The sequence below is a fragment of the Chenopodium album genome, chromosome 12 (genome assembly GCF_948465745.1).
Source record: "Chenopodium album chromosome 12, dcCheAlbu1.1, whole genome shotgun sequence".
NCBI lineage: Eukaryota > Viridiplantae > Streptophyta > Magnoliopsida > Caryophyllales > Amaranthaceae > Chenopodium > Chenopodium album.
The window spans coordinates 42051796-42074690 of record NC_137845.1 but is presented as its reverse complement, the minus strand read 5'-3'; the positions used below and the strand labels follow the sequence as shown (position 1 = coordinate 42074690).

The 22895-nt window shown below is 34.4% G+C and overlaps 1 protein-coding gene across 1 annotated transcript; it reads right to left on the bottom strand.

The window, feature by feature from the left end:
- Positions 1 to 13086: 13086 nt before the first annotated feature.
- On the bottom strand, positions 13087 to 21204 carry LOC145570527 (DEAD-box ATP-dependent RNA helicase 38-like). Its single transcript, XM_081629648.1, has 8 exons — positions 20813 to 21204; positions 20419 to 20712; positions 19592 to 19825; positions 18409 to 18474; positions 14720 to 15121; positions 14522 to 14633; positions 14123 to 14208; positions 13087 to 13424 (listed from the first exon to the last, which is right to left on the bottom strand). The coding sequence occupies exons 1-8, from the start codon at positions 21053 to 21055 to the stop codon at positions 13362 to 13364; spliced, it is 1500 nt and encodes a 499-aa protein (XP_081485774.1). The 5' UTR covers positions 21056 to 21204; the 3' UTR covers positions 13087 to 13361.
- Between the last annotated feature and the right edge of the window lie 1691 nt (positions 21205 to 22895).

Below are 22895 nucleotides of genomic sequence, written 5' to 3'. Positions count from 1 at the left end.
GTTAATTAGTCTAATTTAATTAGATTAAGGACTCCGTATGATTTTGAGTTGACGCGTTGACCATCGCGAAACGACAGCTCTATCGTGCCGCGATGGACACTGTAGCGCCGCGATGGAGGTAGTTTTACTCCGAATCGAATTCGATCTTTTTCTGATCGTTTCAGGACTTTTTTCGTTATAAATAGGGTCTTTTTCCCCGTTTTCAAATCATCAACAATTGTCATCTCTTCTCTCTCTAAAAGCTAAAGCTTATTCTTTCCTTCTCTCTTTATTTCTAATCCTAGCCTATTCAAAATACAATATTCCTCATTTGCGAGACTTAGACACACATAGCCAAGCTCAAGTGGCCTTCACCCTAGACGTGAGAGGTTGATAATTTCTGAGGGTTTGGTCTCAAATCCCTATTTCAATTATGTAAATTAATTGTTTGATTAAATATTTTCATTGAAGTTACTAATGTGTGTATTGTTTTGATAGAAAGAGATACGAGGCAACAAAGTAAGTAATTTTGTTGTTTTATTTTGTAGAAAGCATGTTTAGATATTATTTTAATTCCTAGTATCATGTTAGGATGTTTTTATTGCTTTCTAGTATCATGTTTAGGTTGCTTCCTATTTTCTTCTATCATGTAAGTATCATGTTAGGGCTAAAGCTTTGATCTTTATTGTTTAGTGACATGCTAGGATTTGTTATTAATCATGTTAGTATCATGCCTAGGATCTTGCTAATAATATTATGCTTTGAGAATTATTATTTTAATTATGATAATTTGTTGTATCAATATAATATCATGTTGCTTGATATTGTTATTGCTTGATCACGCCCTCTCTTGCAGGATTAAAGGAAATTTGTATTTGAAATCACTCTTAATAAGATAATTAATTATTTTATTTAGGCTAATGTGGTTTTAATTCAAGTGATCGCCAATAATCATTTTGTTTGTGCATTAATATTCATCCAACATAAATTAAACAGGTTTAGGGTTAATATATTGATTGTATGTTAGTCAGAAAGCGCACATGAATATGAGAAGAATAAAGTAGAGGCCTATTTTTAGGGCAAATTCAATCTCTTTTAGGTTGGATTTGTAATTTCATCCCCGAATATCCAGTCATGGTTCCAGACCACTATGGAGTTAGCGATCTCATGGATCATGAAGGGGTGTAACCTTCACCCTGTGAACGGTTTACAAGTTCCTAAAACTTGTTGGTGACTCTTTTGCTCTAGCTTCCTTCCTTTTGGATGCCACCATACTTAAGTGTATGATCACAGTAGGGCTCAAGTGTGGGATGCTTGAAATATTCCCTACAGTTTTTTGGTGACTCCGCTGGGGAGGATTTCTATTTTAATTCCTAAAATTTATTTTGGCAATAATTTAGAATGAGTGGATGAGACTCGAAAAATTCTAAGTATTCATGTGCGTAATTTTGATTGACATTATTGACATAAGCATAAAAGAGGTTCGTATTGGATAGACCATTCGTAATGCGTCAAAAACATAGGCTTTTTACACGTAGGAAATTTGGGAAATATCTTTCATAACTAGAATCGAAAAAACGCTGTGAAAACTGGAAAATTCTAAGAACAAAAGAGAGCTGCTGAGGCATGTAGGAACTGGCGCTGAGAAAACAGTGCCCATCGCAGTTCGATGGCTCTGTCACGACACGATAGCAATATCGCGGCGCGACAAGGCTATCGTCTCGCGATGGTCACTGTTGCCTCGCGCTACGTTCTTCCAATACCGAGCCAGAAATTTGCGTTCTTGCTTTGACCGGTTCTAGTACTGTTTGCTCGATTTTACTTCCTGATTGAATTTTTCTCACTGTTCTGAACCCATATGTGTTCTACATATGTCCATAACCCTCTGGGAATTCACGCTCCATCTACCCAATCGAACGCTCATTGCAACGAAGGGTACATCCGAGTTTGTGAATTCACCAAACCATGGAAGCAAGTCTAACTTGCGGGGTCCCATCCATACACGTCAACCCTTCCAAAGGTAAGGCTTCCGCGCGACGCATTTGGACTCATAACCATTGAACCTCTTTGACTAACCCTTATCCTTGAACTTTAAAGAACTAGAGCCATGGTTAGGTTGCAAACTCTTTGCATCATGTTGTGCTTATTTGACTATTTGTGCATTTTTTTGCTTGTGCATAATCTATGTGTGTTTACACTAATCGTTTGTTTGACTTGTGTATAATTCTAAATAAACTAACCAATGACTAAAAGACTTTGCTTAATTAATTGATTAATTAATTTGAGCTAATAAATATGTCTAAAATTGAGTCATAGTTCCTTTGTGTCAACCTAGATTTTTATTCCTGTATACTGCACAAACGTCAACTTGTTTTGGTTATAGCCGGAGTTCTAGAAGAAATTACGAGTCTTACAGCCTATGGATCTGTAGCCCCTAGTTTTATCTTTCATTTGGCGTTAGTTTTGTCTAATTCGGAGTCACAGATCAAAAGTTATGACTAAAATACTGCAACTTATCCAATTTAATGCACATACGTGAAGTCTTAACTTAGTCTTTGTTTGAGTCTGGTCACATAGTCTAATCACATGGTCATGACACAAGTTTTGAACATATCACTTACACTCACAAGCATTCACACACTTTGTATATACTTCTTTTCACACCATGACCATGTCTTAGGTTAATGCATGAATCGCTCTTTCCATCATTTGAGTTGGGGGTCCACTCTATTCCTTATTTTTCCATATCTCTCCATCTACATCATCTTTCCACCCTCTACATGCTTTCTCCTTGCATACCACTCCCACATTCTTCCATGATCTCTTCCCATCTACGCATGTTGAATCAAGTTTGAGTCAAACAATTAACAATAAGTATCCATAACTTCCCTTTTCACAGCACTTGGTCAAGGATAGAAGGGCGCTTAATCAAAGACAACACCTTCGACAAACCTATCAGACACCGGAAAAAGTTCGTACTAATGGCTTCCCAACAAGAAGTTGATGAGTTGAAGCAAAACATGAATAACTTAACTGAGATGATGAAAGTCCTCGTTCTTTCAGTTAACGATCCTAGCAAGCAACGACAGCTTGAGCGCATGAAAGAAAGCCTTAAGAAAGTTTCCAACGATTATAAGTATCAAGGAATTAGCTCACATGGGGTCTCGGTGGACAAGGAACTTCTTCCGCAGAAGTTCAATGCCAACGACATCCTTAAGTTCAAGCCAATTGATAACCCTTACTTTCATTTAAGAGCTTTTGAAACAATAATGAACATTAAGGAAATTGATAAGAAAGCTTTCCATTCGTTGTTCTCGTTATCTTTAGAAACCGTTTGTCAACAATGGTATTTTTCCCTAGACAAAAAGAAGATCTCTTCTTGGGACTCTATGACAAACGCTTTTATTGATAGATACAAGTGCAACATCCAAGTTGAAACTGACCATAGGGAGATTGAGATGTTAAAACAAAAAGAAAACGAAGGATTTACTTCCTTCTTCAACAAGTGGAGGGAAACTTCTGCTAGGATGGTAGAAGTTCCCACTGAAAAGGAATCTGTAAGGATATTCATCAAGAACCTCCAAGAGAAGTATTCAAAGCATTTAAAATACCAACACAACTTGAATACTTTCAAGGTCATCTATAACATAGGCATTGACATTGAAGATGACCTCACATGACAAAAAGCTACTAACAATAGTAACAACAGTGGGAAAGGAAACAAGAACGACAATCCTTCTTCTTCCGAAAACACCTACTCTAGTAACAATGTTAGTACCTTTGACCTTAACGATGTCTTAGCCATGGATAAACAAGGACCTAAAAAGAAACCCAAAAGAGAATTCACACCTATTGAAATGACCTATGATGTTGCTTTCGATCGTCTCTACGATCAAAGATTAATCAAACCTATCGGTCCTACTGAAGATCCAACGCTAGAAAAGCGATCTTCAAGATGGAATCCCAACTCTTATTGCAAGTACCATCGAGGAAATGGTCATACCATGGATGAGTGTTACAGATTTCAAAATCTCATTCAAGATCTCATAGATGCAAACAAGATTCTGTTGCCTCTAGCTAGCAAGAAGACTGGGTGATGATAAAGCAAAAGACACAAGATGAGCTTCAACAATAAGATTTTGTGACTTTTTTTCTTCTTTTTGATTTTCCCTTCCCCAATAAGTCTAGCATAGGTACCTTTTGTTTTCCTTAGACTTATTCCATAGGTTGTTCTTTTTCCTTTAATAAAATAAGCATTTCTTTTCTTGCATATGATCATTGCATTGCATTAAAAAAATAAAATCGCCGAACTAAGCATAAGGTATACTAATGAGTTGAGACACCCCTTGTAGCCATATTATATCACCTTCCACCTTTCAAAAATACAACCCGTTGATACACCACTTTGAGCCTCGTCTAACGATAGACCTTTCTTTCTTCAACCCACATCTACCTAACCTTGAGATGGGATGGTGTGCAATTTGTGTAATTTTCAAAAAGACAAAAACTTGAGTGATTTTACCTAGATCTCAAAATTTCAAAAAAGCAATAACAATATAAAAGTGTGCAAAAGGGCAAGTGTTCCAATGTCTTTGATATGAACTTATCTTTAATAAGAACACGTCTCAGATTGTGTCTATCGAGTGCTCGGTACCGTGCCTGAGAAACATAAATGCCAAGTGAGTGATAGACCGCATGATCGGGATTGCCCACACTTATCAAAATAAAAAAAATGCAAAAGCAAAAAGAGAGTGCAAAAAATAAACAAAAGAGAGTTAAAAAGTGAGAAAAACTCAAGCATACAAATACAAAGATTCAAATGCAAGGTTGCACACCTTGGGGCTTGTCTAGGGTCTTGAGCCTTTATCCCCTTCTTCTTCGACCGTTAGCCTAACCACGTTACAACCCTTAAAAGACCTCTTTGAGGTATACACACACTTGTGCGAGGTTCGGCTAGAGCTACGTTCGGCCTGATTCCTAAGGGATACGTAGGCAACCTCACATCGAGGTGCGGCTGTAATAATCATGCATTCATTCATTCACATACATATTCACGCATAATCATATCAAGGGATCTCCAATGCTCATCTATATCCATTTAGAGCTAGACTTGGGGGCTTGATCCCTACGTCATTAGCCTACCCAGCCTAAAAGTCACCATTATTTGGCTCTTCACAAGATATATTTCCACACACTTAGCCTTTGCGGCCTAACTTAGTGTCACTTTCACACACATCACATATTCATGACCAAATAAACCCTCCCTTAGGAACCTTTTTCATGAAATCTTAACATAACTTTGAAGCACGCCTTGTCATATCAAAATCAATCATCATTGCATCACAAAGTATGAAGTACTTAGCCTCCGTACCTAAGTTATCCAAATACTTTCATCATCGAGTCATCAAATGAGATAGCCTAGGATGCTATAATCCTTGCACCATGAGATACAACGATCACTTGATCGAGCTCATTCAACATGCACTGCAAACACTCAAACACTTCACTTCTCTCTTTTCACGTCTTTCTTTTTCAGGAGAAAGTCGGTACCCTCCACAAAAATGACGGAAATTTTTTTGTTTTTTCTGCATTTTGAGTCACATAGAACAATCACAATACAATGTGCACACGAGTCATGTACACTTTGAGTCATGCTGTAGGGAATATTTCAAGCCATTAACCCCAAGCTTGAACCCCACTGTGATCATACACTTAAGCATGGTGGCGTCCAAAGGGAAGGAAGCTAGAGAAAAAGAGTTGCCTACAAGTTTTAGGAACTTGTAAACCGTTCACAAGGTGAAGATTACACCCCTTAACGATCCATGAGATCGTCAACTCCAAAAGGTCTTGAACCAAATAGGGTTCAGGGATGAGGGTACAAATCCAACCTAAAAGAGATTGAACCTGCCCTAATAATAGGCCTCTACTTCATTCTACTTGTATTCATGTGCGCTTTCTGACTAGCATGCAAACAATAGGTTAACCCTAAACCTGTTTATCTATGTTGGTTGATTATTAATGCACAAATAAAACTATGATTGGCGATCACTTGAAATATAATCAAATTAACCTTAAACAAGATTATTAATTATCTTATTAAGCGTGATTACAAGTACAAATTCCCTTTAAACATGCATAAAAGGCGTGATCAAGCAATAACAATGAATAAGCATCAAGCAACATAATAATCATCATAATCATAATCATAATAAAAATCATAATAACAATAATAATCATGTTAAAGCATAATAATAGCAAGATCCTAGGCATGATACTAACAAGATTAATAACAAACCCTAGCATGTCACTAAAAAATAAAGATCAAAGCTTTAGCCCTAACATGATACTAACATGATATTAGAAAAGAGAATAGGAAGCATCGCAGGAATCATAATAAGCATATTTGATATTATAACCTTTTCCCTAAACATGATACTAGAAAGCAATAATAACACCCTAACATGATATCAGGAATTAAACAAATTTAAACATGCTTTCTACAAGAATAGAGCAATCAGATTACATACTTTGATGCCTCGTACCTCTTTCTAATAACGAAATACACGCGTTAGTAACTTCAAGGAAAATATAAAATCAAACAATCAAATTAAATAATTGAAATAGGGATTTGGGACCAAACCCTCAGAAATTATAACCTCTCACGTCTAGGGAGAAGGCAACTTCGAACTTGGCTAGTTGTTTCTAGATCTCGTGAATGCGAAATTTTGTTAAAAGCTAGGCTAGAAAGAGAGAATAGATGATTGTGAATTGAATTTGAATTGTTGATCGTTGATTGTAGATAAAAACGGAGGTTTAGGACCCTATTTATAAGAAAACTGTCCAGAAATAGGTAGAATTTGATAAGGAATAAAACTCCACTCTGTCGCCGTAAAACCAACCTTGTCGCATGGCGACAGGCCTGTCGTTTGGCGACAGCCTGGATTCCTACGCGCTTTCAAACACGGAGTCCACTTGTCAATCAAAATTGACTCGTAAAGTCGTATGAAAATCGAAATCGTATTTTTCATAAAATAATATTTTATTCCAAGTAAAACTTATCAAAATATAATTATTAATTCTAATTCTATTAGGACTAAAGAGAACCTTCTAAACAATTCTAGAAGACTATAATTAATTCTAATAACTTTAGGAATAATAATTAACATTGGGCCCTCCCCTAGATCATCGGGCTGCATGTAAAGATCAAACCGGGCCCAGTTTAGTATTTTGGCCATAACTTCCTCATTATTCATCGGAATTGGGCTTATAATATATCGTTGGAAATCTCTTTGCAAGCCCCATCCAACTACACTATTATTGGACCCTTGTCGTGGACCGAACTAAACTGGATTGGCTGTTTTCATAAAATAGAGTTGTTTTCGAAAACCGAAAGAAAGACTTTAATAAAAACCAACCGCAACACGTGACCTTTCACACTTTCACCTCGTTCGATAATCATTCGACGCAAAATGTATTCATCACTGGGTTTGGTTTTGGGGAGACACATTTGGGTGTCTACACATGCCATGTCATCACATCGAGTTAAGTCTATGAACACGAGTCATGTACACTTTGAGTCATGTTGGGTTATCACATCGAGTCGATTTGAGTACGTTGAGTTACACATCGAGTCAAGCGAAATGTTAAGTCTTACAAAATGAGTCAAGTAACACCAAACCTTGAGTCAACCATAAGCAAATCAACTGTCAAAGTCCTTTGGCAAAATTTAATCTCTTTTGTAGGGCCAAGAACATCTTCTTCAAACGACAATTTTTCCGAGATTGGATTGTCACCTTTGACAATGTTTCTAAGAGTTGATTGCCAAGCATTTTCTTCAACGATAATTTTTCCAAGATTAGATTGTCACCTTTGGCAATGTTTCCAAGCGTGTATTGTCGTGCTCTTTCTCTATCTAGCAAGTTTTTCCAAGTTCGGATTGTCATACATTCATCAAATCTTCGACAATTTTTCCAAGATTGGATCGTCATCTCAAACTGGCAATGTTTCCAAGTGTGGATTGTCGTGCTCCTTCTCCGTTTGGCAAATTTTTTTTCAAAATTCGGATTGTCATCAACTCCGTGGCAAAATTTCCCAAAAGATTTGTCGTAGGTCTTTATTCAACTTAATATTACGGCAAAGGTTCCTTAAACGTGGATTTTCATTCATTTATGTAGTGGCAAATTTTCCCGAGATGGATTGTCGGTTAACTCTTTTTTGCAAATGTTCCAAGACGCGGATTGTCGATGGTGGCAATATTCTCCTAAAAAGATTGTCTCATTTTTCCAAGGCGGATTGCTTTCAAGAGTTATGTTCCAAAACGTGGATTGTCAATCATAGAAAGGTTCTTATGACAGATTGTTACGCAGCATTGACAACTTTTCCCAAAATTGGATTTTGGCAAATTTTCCGAGATGCAGATTGTCGTTCAATCGTAGCAACATTTCCTAGGACGAATTGTTACGCGGCATTAACAACTTTCCCTAAACCAGATTGTCGCTCATCATTCAATAGTTGTGTTAACAACTGTTCCTAAAGAAAAAGAGGATTGTCACCACCCCCAAAGTACGCATTCAACAAAACGAACCATTAACAAAGTTGAAGATGGCTACAAGCGGAGTTATCTTCAACGATGTTCCCTAGCTTGCAGAAGATGGTCACAGAACAGCAAAAGATCGCTACAAACGGAGCAATCTTCGATGGTGTTCCCTAGCTTGCAGAGGACTGTCACAGCAAAAAAAATGAAGGCAGCTACAAGCGAAGTGGTCTTCGGCGATATTCCCCTAGCTTGAGGAAGGTCGTCACAAATGCGGAAAAAATCGGTTATCCCAGATACGTGTACTCGATGGTGCAAGATACGCATTTCTTAGCTCTTTTATCTGTTTAAACTAACGCTAGTTTACAGGTAACGGCGTTACAAGAATGAGTTTAGGATTGTAGAACGTTCTGAATCATTCTCCGTCCCTATCGCTACTTTGACTTTTGTTTTCGAAATTTATGTTTCTCCAAACTCAGTCAAAGTGGGGGCTTCTGTAGACACCTGATTGTGTCTCCCCAAAAACCAAACCCAAGGATGAATATCTTTCATGTTATTTGATTATCAAACAAGGTGAAATGTGAAAGGTCTTGTGATGCGGTCGTTTTAAAAAAATACTTCTTTCTGGTTTTGAAAATATTTCTTTTCTTACTCTATTTATGGAAAATGTCTAGTCCAATTTAGTTTGGTCCATGATAAGGATCCAATAATAGTGTATTTGGATTAGGCTCGAAAAGAGCTTTCCAACGATATATTATAAGCCCAATTCCGATGAATAATGAGGAAGGTATGGCCAAAATACTAAATTGGGCTCAAAATGAGTTTTATATACGGCCCAATGATCAAGTGGAGGGCACATTAATTATTATTCCTAAAATCATTAGGATTGACTTTAAGCTTCTAGAATAATCTAGAAGGTTCTTTTGAAGTTCTAGTGGGATTAGGATTAATAATTATATCTTTTAGAAAAATAAAGAATTTTATTTGGAATAAAACAAGTATTTTAAAAGATTAAGTTTGATTTTTAAAAGATAAGTACGGACGTTAGTTAGTCTAATTTAATTAAATTAAGTACTCCGTACGATTTTGAGTTGACGTGTTGACCATCGCGAAACGACAGCTCCATCGCGCCGCGATGGAGGTAGTTTTACTCCGAATCGAATTCGATCTTTTTCTGATCGTTTCTGGACTTTTGTCGTTATAAATAGGGTTTTTTTCCCCGTTTTCAAATCATCAACAATCATCATCTCTTCTGTCTCTAAAAGTTAAAGCTTATTCTTTCCTTCTCTCTCTTGATTTCTAAGCCTAACCTTTTCAAAATACAATATTCCTCATTCACAAGACTTAGACACACATAGCCAAGCTCGAAGTTGCCTTCACCCTAAACGTGAGAGGTTGATAATTTCTAAGGGTTTGGTCCCAAATCTCTATTTCAATTATTTAAATTAATTATTTGATTTAATATTTTCATTGAAGTTACTAATGTGTGTATTGTTTTGATAGAAAGAGATACGAGGCAACAAAGAAAGTAATTTTATTGTTTTATTTTGTAGAAAGCATGTTTAGATTATTTTAATTCCTATTATCATGTTAGGATGCTTTTATTGCTTTCTAGTATAATGTTTAGGTTACTTCCTATTTTTTCTATCATGTTAGGGTTAAAGCTTTGATTTTTTATTGTTTAGTGACATGCTAGGATTTGTTATTAATCATGTTAGTATCATGCCTAGGATCTTGCTAATAATATTATGCTTTGAGATTGATTATTTTAATTATGATGATTTGTTGTATCAATATAATATCATGTTGCTTGATATTGTTATAGCTTGATCACGACCTCTCTTGCAGGATTAAAGGAAATTTGTATTTAAAGTCACGCTTAATAAGATAATTAATAATTTTATTTAGGCTAATGTGGTTTTAATTCAAGTGATCGCCAATAATAGTTTTCGCCAATAATAGTTTTGTTTGTGCATTAATATTCAACCAACATAGATTAAACAGGTTTAGGGTTAATATATTGATTGTATGTTAGTCAGAAAGCGCACATGAATATGAGAAGAATAAAGTAGAGGCCTATTTCTAGGACAAGTTCAATCTCTTTTAGGTTGGATTTGTACCTTCATCCCTGAATATCCAGTCATGGTTCCATACAACTATGGAGTTAGCGACGTCATGGATCGTGAAGGGGTAACAAGTTCCTAAAACTTGTTGGCGATTCTTTTGCTCTGGCTTCCTTCCCTTTGGACGCCACCATACTTAAGTGTATGATCACAGTGAGGCTCAAGTGTGGGATGCTTGAAATATTCCCTACACATTTGCATGATGAAAATGTCTTCTCCACATCTAACAGAATTGCTATGTTTTGTTTACAAAAAAGTCATACATTGTGGATCATTAGTAAGTGAAGTTCAAATTTTTTTTTTTTTTTTTTACAGATTCTCTTTAGGTAAGTCTGTTTCTTCTATTTCATGTATATTGCTGAACAATGAATAAGAAAGGAAAAATAAATGGTAGCCCTTATATCTATATTTAAGGCCTGTTCTCATTGACTGAACTAAGTTGAACTGAACTGAATTGAACTGAACTTAACTGAATTGAACTGACTGTTAGAGCTATACTGAACTGAACTGAACTGGGCTGAGCTGAAATGAATATTTTATGGGAGAAGGAAATTAGGAGTTGAACTGAACTGAACTTATTAGAGCTGAAGTGAACTGAACTGAACTGAAAATAATCTGATGAGAACAGGGCCTTATGTGGAGTACAAGATTTATTTGCATGTTTGAAACGGCATATATGGTATAAGATTGGTAAAGTGTTCAATAGAATTGGTAAAATGTAATCTTAGCTCTTACATGTATATTTACTACGGAATACAAAATTTATTTGCAAAATTAATTGCTATGACATATATAGTAGAAGATTGGTAGTGTTCAATAGAATTATATTGGTTTAATGTACTGAGTATTCTTTAATGTATGTATCTAAATTAAAACTTTAGGGTGTGTAATCTGTAATCGTAGCACTTATTGAGGCTAAAGACATTTTTCACTACATGACATCTTAAACTCATTAGTACTCACATAATTTGATAAGTTGAATACGATCAAACTGTTTACATCTTTTTAAATCATTAATTATAAGCCTAAAGATCAAAGTCCCAATTTTCTATCTTGCCTGAATTTGCAGAGAGAAAAAAACTGGAGCGCCGGTGAAAGTGACATTCAATTGGGCTGCAAATTCTCTTAAGGTTAGTTAAAACTGGACCACTTCTACTGTATGTTCCGTTTATCGTTATTTCTTTATATCAATGCTTTGAAACACCAATATATAGCAAAGAACTCTAGATATACTTTTAAACTTTTATAAAATAAATTATAGGAAATTATGTTGTGTAGCTTTTTTTAATAAAATTTCTACAACTTATTTCCTTTGGTGCATTCTTCTGTTGATTAATGTTTCGGTATATATAATTGGTGGTTAGTTATACATGTTCAATGCCAATCAAGTTGTATATGCAATGTTTTTCAAATTAAACTTGTGCAATATTTATTTTCAATTGCTTTGATAGTTATCGTGAGGTTGGCGGGATTAGAAAAATGCATAGTTGTAGATAAAGTGAAGGTACATTAAACATATTCATAATTAAATCAAACCCACAGTTTATGATACCTCTTTTAAAAACCGAAATTTAAAAATAACCTTAAAGAGGTGATCTTATAATAATGCTATATCTATGAAACAGAATTATTATAAGATTTAGATGAAAAATTCCTATGTTATCCACTCAAACTTCATCCTTTTAACTTGGCAATTAACCACCAATAAATAAGTCACAAACCACAACCACAACCACAACCACGACCCCTCTTCTTTTTTTTTTTTCTCTTCATCCACTTTTCATCATGCAAACATTTATCTGATTATGGTTTGCCTTTTCATTCATTCATTCATTTTCCACTAAATAATCTCAGGCTTATTAGTAAGGTCTTAAAAACTAAATAGAATTTCATAATCAACCATGAATTTTGTTTATTTGTGATTTCAACAAGTAGGCAAGGAGATTACCTTATATGTTTAATTTGATACCAATTGCTTGGATGCTTTTACAAAGCTTGAGATGACTTGCTAGCTGGAAAAAAGGGGTTTGTAGGTATATCTTTCAATTTATTTATAAAATTATAAATTCCAGCTTTGTAGATATGGACAATGGACTCTAAAAAGCGTGCTCGGTTCTTGAAAAAGTGTATTATTACACAGCGGAGGAATAGAATCAATAGATTAAGGGCAAACCAAAGTGTACTTTATCCAAGAAACAACCACTATATCAACCAATGTTTTAGAACTAAATGCTGGTAAGATATGATTATTATTATTAACATAATAATGCAATAAACAAACGGGTTTAAGACTAGTTAACTTATCGAAACCCGCAAAAAAAAAAAAAAAAACAAACAAACAAAAACAAAAGAAAAAAAAAACTGTCGAAACCTCTGTCGAACTAGTACACATACAATCTCGATTCCAAAGACCCCAAAAGCTAAAGTTCCAGCAATAGTAGACAGAGTTCCTTTAACTAGAGATATTTCATAGCCAATTCTTAATTGCATTTCATCTGTTCTCAATTGGATATATCCTCCGTAAAGCTAAGAACACAGACATGAAAATTATGCAGCCAATAACCAACTGAGAGATTTCACTGTTTGACTCAATAAGTTACATATAGCCTCAAAAAGAACAAGACCGAATGAGTTATGGTACAAAATATAAAATCGGTATAAAATCAACTCACTGGTGGTATCGTTCATAGTTCCACTTCTTCATAATAAACTGCACTCTTGAAACCTCAAACTAACCCAGCTTCCTTAAGAGCTGCTTCAAAGTCTGCCTCACTTCTAAAATCAGGCACCTGCACGAGGTAACACGACATATAAGTAAATGCCTCAATACTTCAACGTAACGAAATACAACTAGTTCACCATAGATAGAAGTTGAAAAGATAGGTAAGGGAAGGGCGTGTGCAAAGCCAGCCACCTCTTGCTCTTATATGAAGAAAGTGTTAATGTACGAGTATAATAGAATACATACATCATCCATAACAAGGAGAGAATTTCCACATATATTATGTTTTACAGCGTGTAAATGGGATTGGTAATAAAAGGATACCATCAACATCATTATTTCCCAGCTAAAAAATGAATATAAGTCACCCTTAATATATGAGCACTTGTCGGGTCCATCCATGCCAAGTAGCAGTGTAGCACCAATAGAGATACCGAGATATGTACACGGATACAAATAGGGACAAAAAACGGCAAAATCAAGATTTTAATGTACTACATGAATATTTCCAAAAAAACAATGAAATTACATATTTGAAAACGCACATTATTACCAATCTAATACAACCCCATTTGATACTACCTCCGTTTCAAATTATATGACACGTATTCCTTTTTGGGAATTTCCTTTTGAAATGACACAAAAATTTCCATGTAAATTAATAATTATGGTTTGTGTTTTAACTTGAAATATTGTGAAAACATTGGAGCAAAATTTCAACCAAAATCTTGAATACAAAAATATAAAAGATGATATTATAATTACCTCAACTACTTTAGTTCCAAAATGATTCTCAATCTTCTCCATAATCATATTGTCTTTTTCATCACAAATCAAATTGAATACTGCACCTGCAATATAGATAAAATAATAGCCATATGCTTTTAATTAGCCCTATAGTTAAATCAATATCCAACCAGAAGTTTCACACCATATCCATCACAAGTGGAAGATGGTATATACATGACCAGAGTAACAATTATACATCCAACAATCAACAGGATTTATTTTGCTGTGACAAATTGAACCTTATAAATCCATACATAGTAAGACTGCACATTAAAGAAAACAAGATCATACACAAAACCCTGAAAAATAACAATAGAGACACAAGTACATTTAAAGCAATGAAGGAGCATGAGAAAAAACAGATTACAAACATACCTTTACGCCCAAAACGTCCTGCTCGTCCTACTCTATGCAAATATACCTCACAGTCAGGCTCTGTCTTAACATCATGTTTCACTGGAAGATCATAGTTAACCACCAAGTTGACCTACAGCATGGAATAAATAAGAACCCTACATGACATGGTGCATAAAGACAACACAATATAAGATAAATATATATAACACCACTCACCTGTGACTGGTCAAAGCCTCTCGCAAGAACATCAGTGGATATCAACACTTTAGTTAACCCGTCTTTGAACTCTTTCACTATTTTATCTCTGTCTTCGTGAGAAAGAGCACCTTGAATTGTAGTAACTTCGTAACCCAAATCCACAAGCGCCTTATGAAGATAGCTGGCACTGTTTCTTGTACGCACAAAAATAATGGTCTGGCCAACCTTTTGACCCAACTCCAATATTTTCTCACGAACAACCTGAATTTTTTCCAGTTCACCCGGGCAGCGAACCTTAAACTGCTTCACTGACTCCAGTGATAGTTCTTCCTTCTTGACAAAAAGCTGATTGTAATCTGGAATTGCTCTTGTAACAAACTGCTTCACCAATTCACTAAAAGTGGCAGAAAACAGCAACACCTTGAAGGAAAATTTTGTCATTGTGGAAGAAAATAGTCAACACATAGTTACATGTATTCTAATTATTATATGGAAAATAAAAGAATGTGGATACAATTACAACATGAAAGCCAAACAATCATCCCTAGAATTAGCATATTTAAGCAACATTTTAAAAAAAAAAAAAAAAAAAAATCCCAGCTCCACCAAGCTTAACAAAGCTTTTAAATTTCTTTTTTGAGCTTGACTAATTAAAGCTTTGTTGCTGTTCGAGACTGTCGAGTAGCTCATTACAAATCCAAGCTCCAGATCAAACTAAGCTAGATCAAACTAAACAAGCTTTTAATACAATAAATGAGCAAGATAGAATTCAATGTCCAAACAAATGAATGATATGACCTCAAATCAAGACTCAATTATACAATTTAGTATTTTTGGGAAAGGGTTTTAACATCTCATACTATTACGAACCTAAGGACGGATCCACGGTGGCCAACAGAGGCCACGGCCCGACCCATGATCCAAAAAAAATATAAAATACTACCTCCGTTTCATATTATTTACAACAATTAAGACATTTTTCCTCTCTACTATATGTCAAATCGTTGCAAATAACATGAAACGGAGGTAGTAGTTGAGATGCAATGAAATTAAAGAAAGATAACTTGGCTAAGTTGGTTTCAACATACATCATTAATGACTAGGTTCTAAAGTTGATACCAGCAAGTATTTTCTCCATCCCTAAATTACATTCCTATTTCTAAATTTACACGGGAATTAAAGAACTTGGAGTAACCTTAAAACCAATTATTAGAACGTATAATGGGAATTACAAGACATTTATTGTTGTCTTTGAATAAAACAAAACAGAATGATATTAAATACCTGCACATGTCATCAATCCTTTGAAAATAAAAAGGACCAATCACATTTGTTTATATAAAATAAAAGGACCAATCAAATTCATTTATTGTGCTGCACGTGGATTGCAATTGTTCACATGGACCTATCAAATTATGATTTCTTTGCAACCATTAATTGCCAAACGGAAAAGTAATTAAAGTAATGCCACATTATACTGATATAGGGATAATTTGAGGACATTTTGGGGAATAAATTTGGAGAATAAGGATAATTTGGTAAAAATTTACGTACTAAAAAGAAAAGTAGGAATCTAATTTTGAAACCCTCAAAAAAGAAAGTAGGAATGTAATTTAGGGACGGAGGGAGTAGTAACCTACTTAGTTTATTGCTCGTTTTAAAAAATGTCTTTGTACTACTATTCCATTTGACAATCAACCTTTTTCATTTTGTTTCTTCTTTTGCCCTTTTTTTGTAGCTAAAGGAGTTATAAATATTTTTATCTCTCATTATTATTCTCTCCTGTAAAATCAAAAGTTAATTTATGGATTTTTTTTTTTCATATTCTTTGTCGTAAAAATCAAAAGTTAAGTTAACTTTTGAACAAGGTTTATGGATTCGGCCCGGTCTATATCAAATTCCTAGATCCGTCATTGTACTAACCAATATTTTCAAAATTTTGAAACATTTCATTTTTTACACTACTCATATACTACTTTTATCATTAATATCATTTTACTTATATTTTGACAAAATTATAACAAGTTGGTGTTATAAAATATGATCAAGATCAACCCAACAATAATTAAATTAATGCCATTTATTTTTACACATGATTATTTGTCAAATACCTTATTCCAAAAATATGTAAGAATAATACATTATATGTAATGTAATATTGTTTAGTGATGAAACACCTTATGTCGTAGCATAATATAATTTGTTTCGGTGTAAGCACCACTCCTCTTTGGAATTACATAGTGCTTAGTTGGCACTAGTTAGGTACCAATTAGGCTACTTTTTTTGGCAACAATCAGAATCCCAAGTTTTGTTGGTACCAATATAAGGTGTTTTTACATAGAACGGTACATAAAAAGTTTTTTTTTAACAATATTTTGAACATATAAGATATTTCTATAACAAAAAGGTCCTTAAACATATTATAGGTACTAAATTAAGGTCAAAGGCATACATGAATAATGCAAAAAAAGTCAAATGTTACGTGAATTGAGAGATGCAGGTTATTATTTTCATTTCTCCTACCCTAAAAGCCCTAAATCTAGGATTTTCTATGCATAATACTTCCTTCTGTTCTATAGATACGTCACTTTTTACATTCCTAGCAATTTTGAAGTAGAGAGATAGTGAGAAAAAATAAAGAGGGCCCATGTGATATAAGAGAGAATTTATTAGCTAAAAAGGAAAGTGATGCACCTAAATTGAAACTTCTATTTATAGATTGTGATACATCTAAAAAAAGGGAGAAAGTATGTACATTGGGTATCCTTGTGATATTTACTATAATGTATTATTCCTAACAAAAATAAAATAATGGCAATTATTCTATTTTTAATTTTTAAAATTTTGAGCTTGAACGAGACTTTAAAGGGTTCATAAACAAACCGAACAAGTGCATAGTCAAACACAATCAAGTTGTTCATGAGCCTAAACAAGTCGAGCACATGGTTTTTCAAGTTAGGCTTGTTTATTATTTAAGCCTAAAATTTTTGTTCACCCTCGTTCTTTTATTTAGTGAATGAGCTTTGACCAAGCATTGACAAGACTTGTTCATAGGTCCAATAGAATCAATATTATCATTAAAATAGTCAACTAAATCAAACAAAACACATAATATATACAGCCCATGCAGAACAAAAAAACTCAAAAGGCTTATGAACTTTGACATAGTCAGCTAATCCAAAAAAAAGAAAAAGAAGTAAGACAGAGGTGAGTACCCATTTCACAATAAGAAGAAAAAGATTAAAGATAAAGTTAGTTACTGTGGAGTGTGGACACAAATGGTTTCCAAAAAAAAAAAAAAAAAGTTACAGTGGACACAATCAGCTTTGCTAAGTGAAAATTAGTTTAGAGCAATTCTAATAACAAGTAAACTCAATAACAGCATGCAAAAAAAAAAAATTAAATCAGGTTTAATTGGTAGCAAACTAACAATAATTAATTAGGAAAAAAATTAAATATAGAGAAAAAAGAGAGCAAACTATGACCTAGAGAATTCACCCTTCCCACTTCTCCCCTTGCACATTTTCACTGCTTGCACAACAATTATAAATTTAAAATCTTGAATAGATCACTGCTTGCACAACAATTACAAATTTATAATCTTGAATAGACCATACTTTCATTAACTTGTAATACTACATCGCCCACAAAATTAAAGATAAAGAAAACATCAGAAGCAAGAGAACAGTAAATTATCATCAACAAACCTGACATTTAGGAGCACTTTTCTTGATATCAGACATAATTCTAAGAGAATCATCCTTGAAGCCATCCTGAAAAGGCAGCAAACACCATCAATCATCACAAGGTTAAAGCATGCAGGTTACATACATCTTGAGGCCTCGACAAAATCTATTCACTTGCATAAATCAGATGATCCTATATTATCAACAAAATGGAGTCCCCTGTTGCCTATTTTATAAGCAGGAATAAAACCTACACTGAATTCTCTTGCTCCTTTTTATTTCATTAAATTTCATTTTTTGGATTCTGGTAGAAGTGAATTAACTCATGTTTCTAAAAGTGAAAATACAAATATTATCCACAGGCTTTGTAAATTCTAAACTATCTAGAACAATAATGAACAGATGCATGAAGAAATTAACCCACCTGATTTTCACTCCACATAAAAGAACACTAAGCTTATAGTCTAGACAAATATACAAATCCAAATCCAGTACACTGCAATGGTATTGAACCAGTAAATAACAAAATCAAGACAATCAAGTACTAACAACCTGCAGGCTCTCCATGTTCTCTTTGCAACTCAGAGTTCCTTAGAGGAGCATCTCTAGTAACCTACCTTGTCCTATTAATGGAAAATTTTCAACAAAACTACCTACATGACAAGTCTTAGCTGTTCAACCCTGCAAACTGTCAAAAAATGAATAAAAGAAGGGTGCGGTTAACTAGAAAGCTTAATTTCATAACTCCATATTTCAATCCAAGAAACAATATTGGGCTGTTTCATATGGAAACACTATCACCTTTCAAACTCTTTCATCTTATATGATGTCAGGTAGTGTGTACTCTACAGCTGAAATCACAAACATAATTGAGTAGCCCTAGCATTAGAGGTAGGCTTTGTCCACTTCACCTAACAAGCCTTAACAGAATTAAGGGACAGAGTAGCCCTAGCTTTAAAGGTAGGCTTTTGTCCTCTTCACCTAACAAGCCTTAACAAAATTAAGGAACATAAAGAGAAATTATCTGAGCTTCACTTTCTTATTCAGAACCTTAACAAATAACAACATAAAGCCATAATTCATGTGCAAGAAGGTCAAGCACATCAAATCAAAAGGTTTAACACCCATTGGATGATCATCACTACAAGTAGTTTACCAGGATAACAGAAATATGTTCTTAAAAAAACAATAAAAAAAGAATTACCGCAGCTAACATGTGATCAGCTTCATCAAACACCAGGATCTTCATATAAGATAAAGACAATTTTCTTAATGAAATCCACTTTTTAATTGTACCAGGCGTCCCAATTATCACTTGGGTTGTTATTGGAGGCCGCTTATTAATCGGAGTATGTGTTGGATTATCCAAATTTTCAGGGATTGCTCTCTCGGCAGTAATTCCGGTATACTTCCCCATCTTTTGCAGCACCTCTAAGTTCTGTCATCCAACCAAGCAATTTTCAGCAAAAGAAAAAACACAATCAACAAAAAATATAAGGAAGATGATTTTAAATGCTTTAATTAACATAAACTTCCCCTTACTACTACGTCACTCAACAGTTTCTTTATAAATCCTTTTAGATTGATAACTTGGATTTGACCAGAAATATCAATATATGAGTTGATAGATTAATCATCAAAATGAGATAAACAGCACAAACAAACTATTACCTCCGTTACATAATATGTGCAACTTTTGAACGGAGGTAGTATATGAAAATGAAAATATACTCTACTTATATCCGATTAAAAGACCCCTTTTCCTGCTCTACTCACTTTAATGTGAAAAGAACCATTTTTACCAGCAGCAATTAGTTGAAAGGCTGTGCCCACTACCCAGCAAATAAAACTGATCGAAAGCACGATGTCAAAATTCGAGGTTATATTTTCTGCAAGTAGAGAATTTACATTCTATTTCAATTCAATTACAGCACATGTTTTCTTTAACAATGTGCAAACCCTTTAACTAAACTAAAAACATGAAAGAAAACAAAGCTGAAAGCATCAAACATTAAAGCGATTCGGACCGACCTGGATAACCAATTCTCTGGTGGGGCAAATACAAAGAGCTTGAGGAGCTTGCTGCTTAGGATCAACACGACTCAACATTCCCAAAACGAAGCAGGTAGTTTTTCCAGATCCATTATGAGCTTGAGCAATCAAATTTCTGTGTGGTGGTGTCAAAATCATAGGCAAAGTAATAGATTGAACTTTACTCGGCCTTTCGAATCGCATCTCAACATATAAACCCTTGAGTAATTCCTCAGACAAATTCAAATCTTCAAACTTTTTCGCTGATGTATACGGTGTATCTCCCGTTGTAACCTATTCCACAACAATTTAACAATAAACAAACCCTAATTTCAACATTTACCCAAAAAAAAAATCGAAAAACCCTAATAAGATCAAATCCGGAGTGATGTACCGCTTTAATGTTGGAATCTTCAGGCTCATCCAAGTCTTGGTTCTCTTTGATTGAAAGCTGATCGACGGCTAATTCTTCGTCGTCAACTTCGTCGCCCCAAGAACGTTTAACTTCTGCCGGCTTGATTTCCGGCGGGATTGTGTTGTCGGAAGAGCTTTCCGGCGGAGCTGAAGTGGCGGAAGAACTTTCCGACGCTTCATTTGTGTATGTTGTTTTGATGGTGGTTTCTGTTGAATCCGCCATTGATGAGTTCGAAGAAGATTAAAAAGAGAGATGGAAATCAGAGTTGAAAGGAGAGAGAAAGAGAGATGGAAAAATAAGGGAGGCGTATATATAGTGCGTTTGCCGCGCTGCTTTTTAACGCTAATGAAGATTATCTGCAGATGGAAAATTCGAGATGCCTACTTAACACCGACTATAAGAGTATAAGGGTGTGCAATAGTTTGCTTGTTAGGCCTTGTTTTTGTTCATAGTTCACTTTATTTTGGCCGATTTGATCTGTAGATCGAAATTCGAGATGGCTTAATTAACACCGACTAATTAAGGGTGTGCAATAATATGCTTTTAAGGCCTTGTTTGATTAGTTTACTTTATTTTTGTTGATCTGATCTGTTCTGAATTTATTTTATATAATATGATTTGATCTAAACTTATTTCTTCTAATATGATATGATGACAAATTCCTAGCTACATGCTTATGTAGCTAAACTAGCTGCATCACCCCTCAACGCAACTAATACTAAATGAAACGCGACAGTAGTCTTCTTCCTTAAAATTTCTTTCCTTTTTTATGATCCTCTTTCTTCACTTTCATAATACGGAGTAATAATTTTGATCTCAATTCTCGCTTTGCTCTCTCTCCTTTTACATTCGATATTTTCTCTCTCTTCTTTCTTCTCTTTCATTTGACACATTCTCTCTTCTCTGTTCTTTGCATCATTCATCATAAATGAGATCATCAATAAAGATTAGTGCAAAAGAGTCGCCAACAAGTATCATACACTTAAGCATGGTGGCGTCCAAAGGGAAGGAAGCTAGAGCAAAAGAGTCGCCAACAAGTTTTAGGAACTTGTAAACCGTTCATAGAGTGAAAGTTACACCCCTTAACAATCCATGAGATCGTCAACTCCAAAAGGTCTTGAACCAAATAGGGTTCGGGTATGAAGGTACAAATCCAACCTAAAAGAGATTGAACCTGCCCTAAATAGGCCTCTACTTTATCCTTCTCGTATTCATGTGCGCTTTCTAACTAACATGCAATCAATAGGTTAACCCTAAACCTGTTTATCTATGTTGGTTGAATTTAATGCACAAGAAAACTATTATTGGCGATCACTTGAATCATAATCAAATTAACCCTAAACAAGATTATTAATTATCTTATTAAGCGTGATTACAAGTACAAATTCCCTCTAAACATGCATAAAAGACGTGATCAAGCAATAACAATATATCAAGCAACATAATAATCATCATAATAATCATAACAACAATCATAATTAAAATAATCATGTTAAAGCATAATAATAGCAAGATCCTAGGCATGATACTAACAAGATTAATAACAAACCCTAGCATGTCACTAAACATCAAAGATCAAAGCTTTAGCCCTAACATGATACTAACATGATATTGATATGATATTAGAAAGCATATGAAACACCCTAAACATGATACTAGAAAGCAAAAATAACATCCTAACATGATGCTAGGAATTAATAAATAATAAACATGCTTTATACAAGAATAGAGCAATAAGACTACATACTTTGATGCCTCGTATCTCTTTCTAATAACAAAATACACACGTTAGTAACTTCAAGGAAAATATAAAATCAAACAATTAAATTAAATAATTGAAATAGAGATTTGGGACCAAACCCTCAGGAATTATAACCTCTCACGTCTAGGGCAAAGGTAACTTCGAACTTGGCTAGGTGTTTCTAGATCTCGTGTATGCAGAATTTTGTTTGTGAAAAGCTAGAGAGAATTTAGAGAATAGATTGATTGTGGATTGAGAATTGATGATTGTTGATTGTAATTGATTGATGATTGAAAACGGAGGTTCAGAACCCTATTTATA

What these genes read in the sequence shown, in the direction of transcription:
- LOC145570527 (XM_081629648.1), bottom strand. Translation starts at nt 21,055, where the DNA reads ATGGCGGATTCAACAGAAACCACCATCAAAACAACATACACAAATGAA. An exon ending in CCAGAGAATTGGTTATCCAG is followed by an intron (nt 19,826 to 20,418) that starts GTCGGTCCGAAT and finishes GTTGGATGACAG; the next exon opens with AACTTAGAGGTGCTGCAAAA. An exon ending in CTGATCACATGTTAGCTGCG is followed by an intron (nt 18,475 to 19,591) that starts GTAATTCTTTTT and finishes CTGCCTTTTCAG; the next exon opens with GATGGCTTCAAGGATGATTC.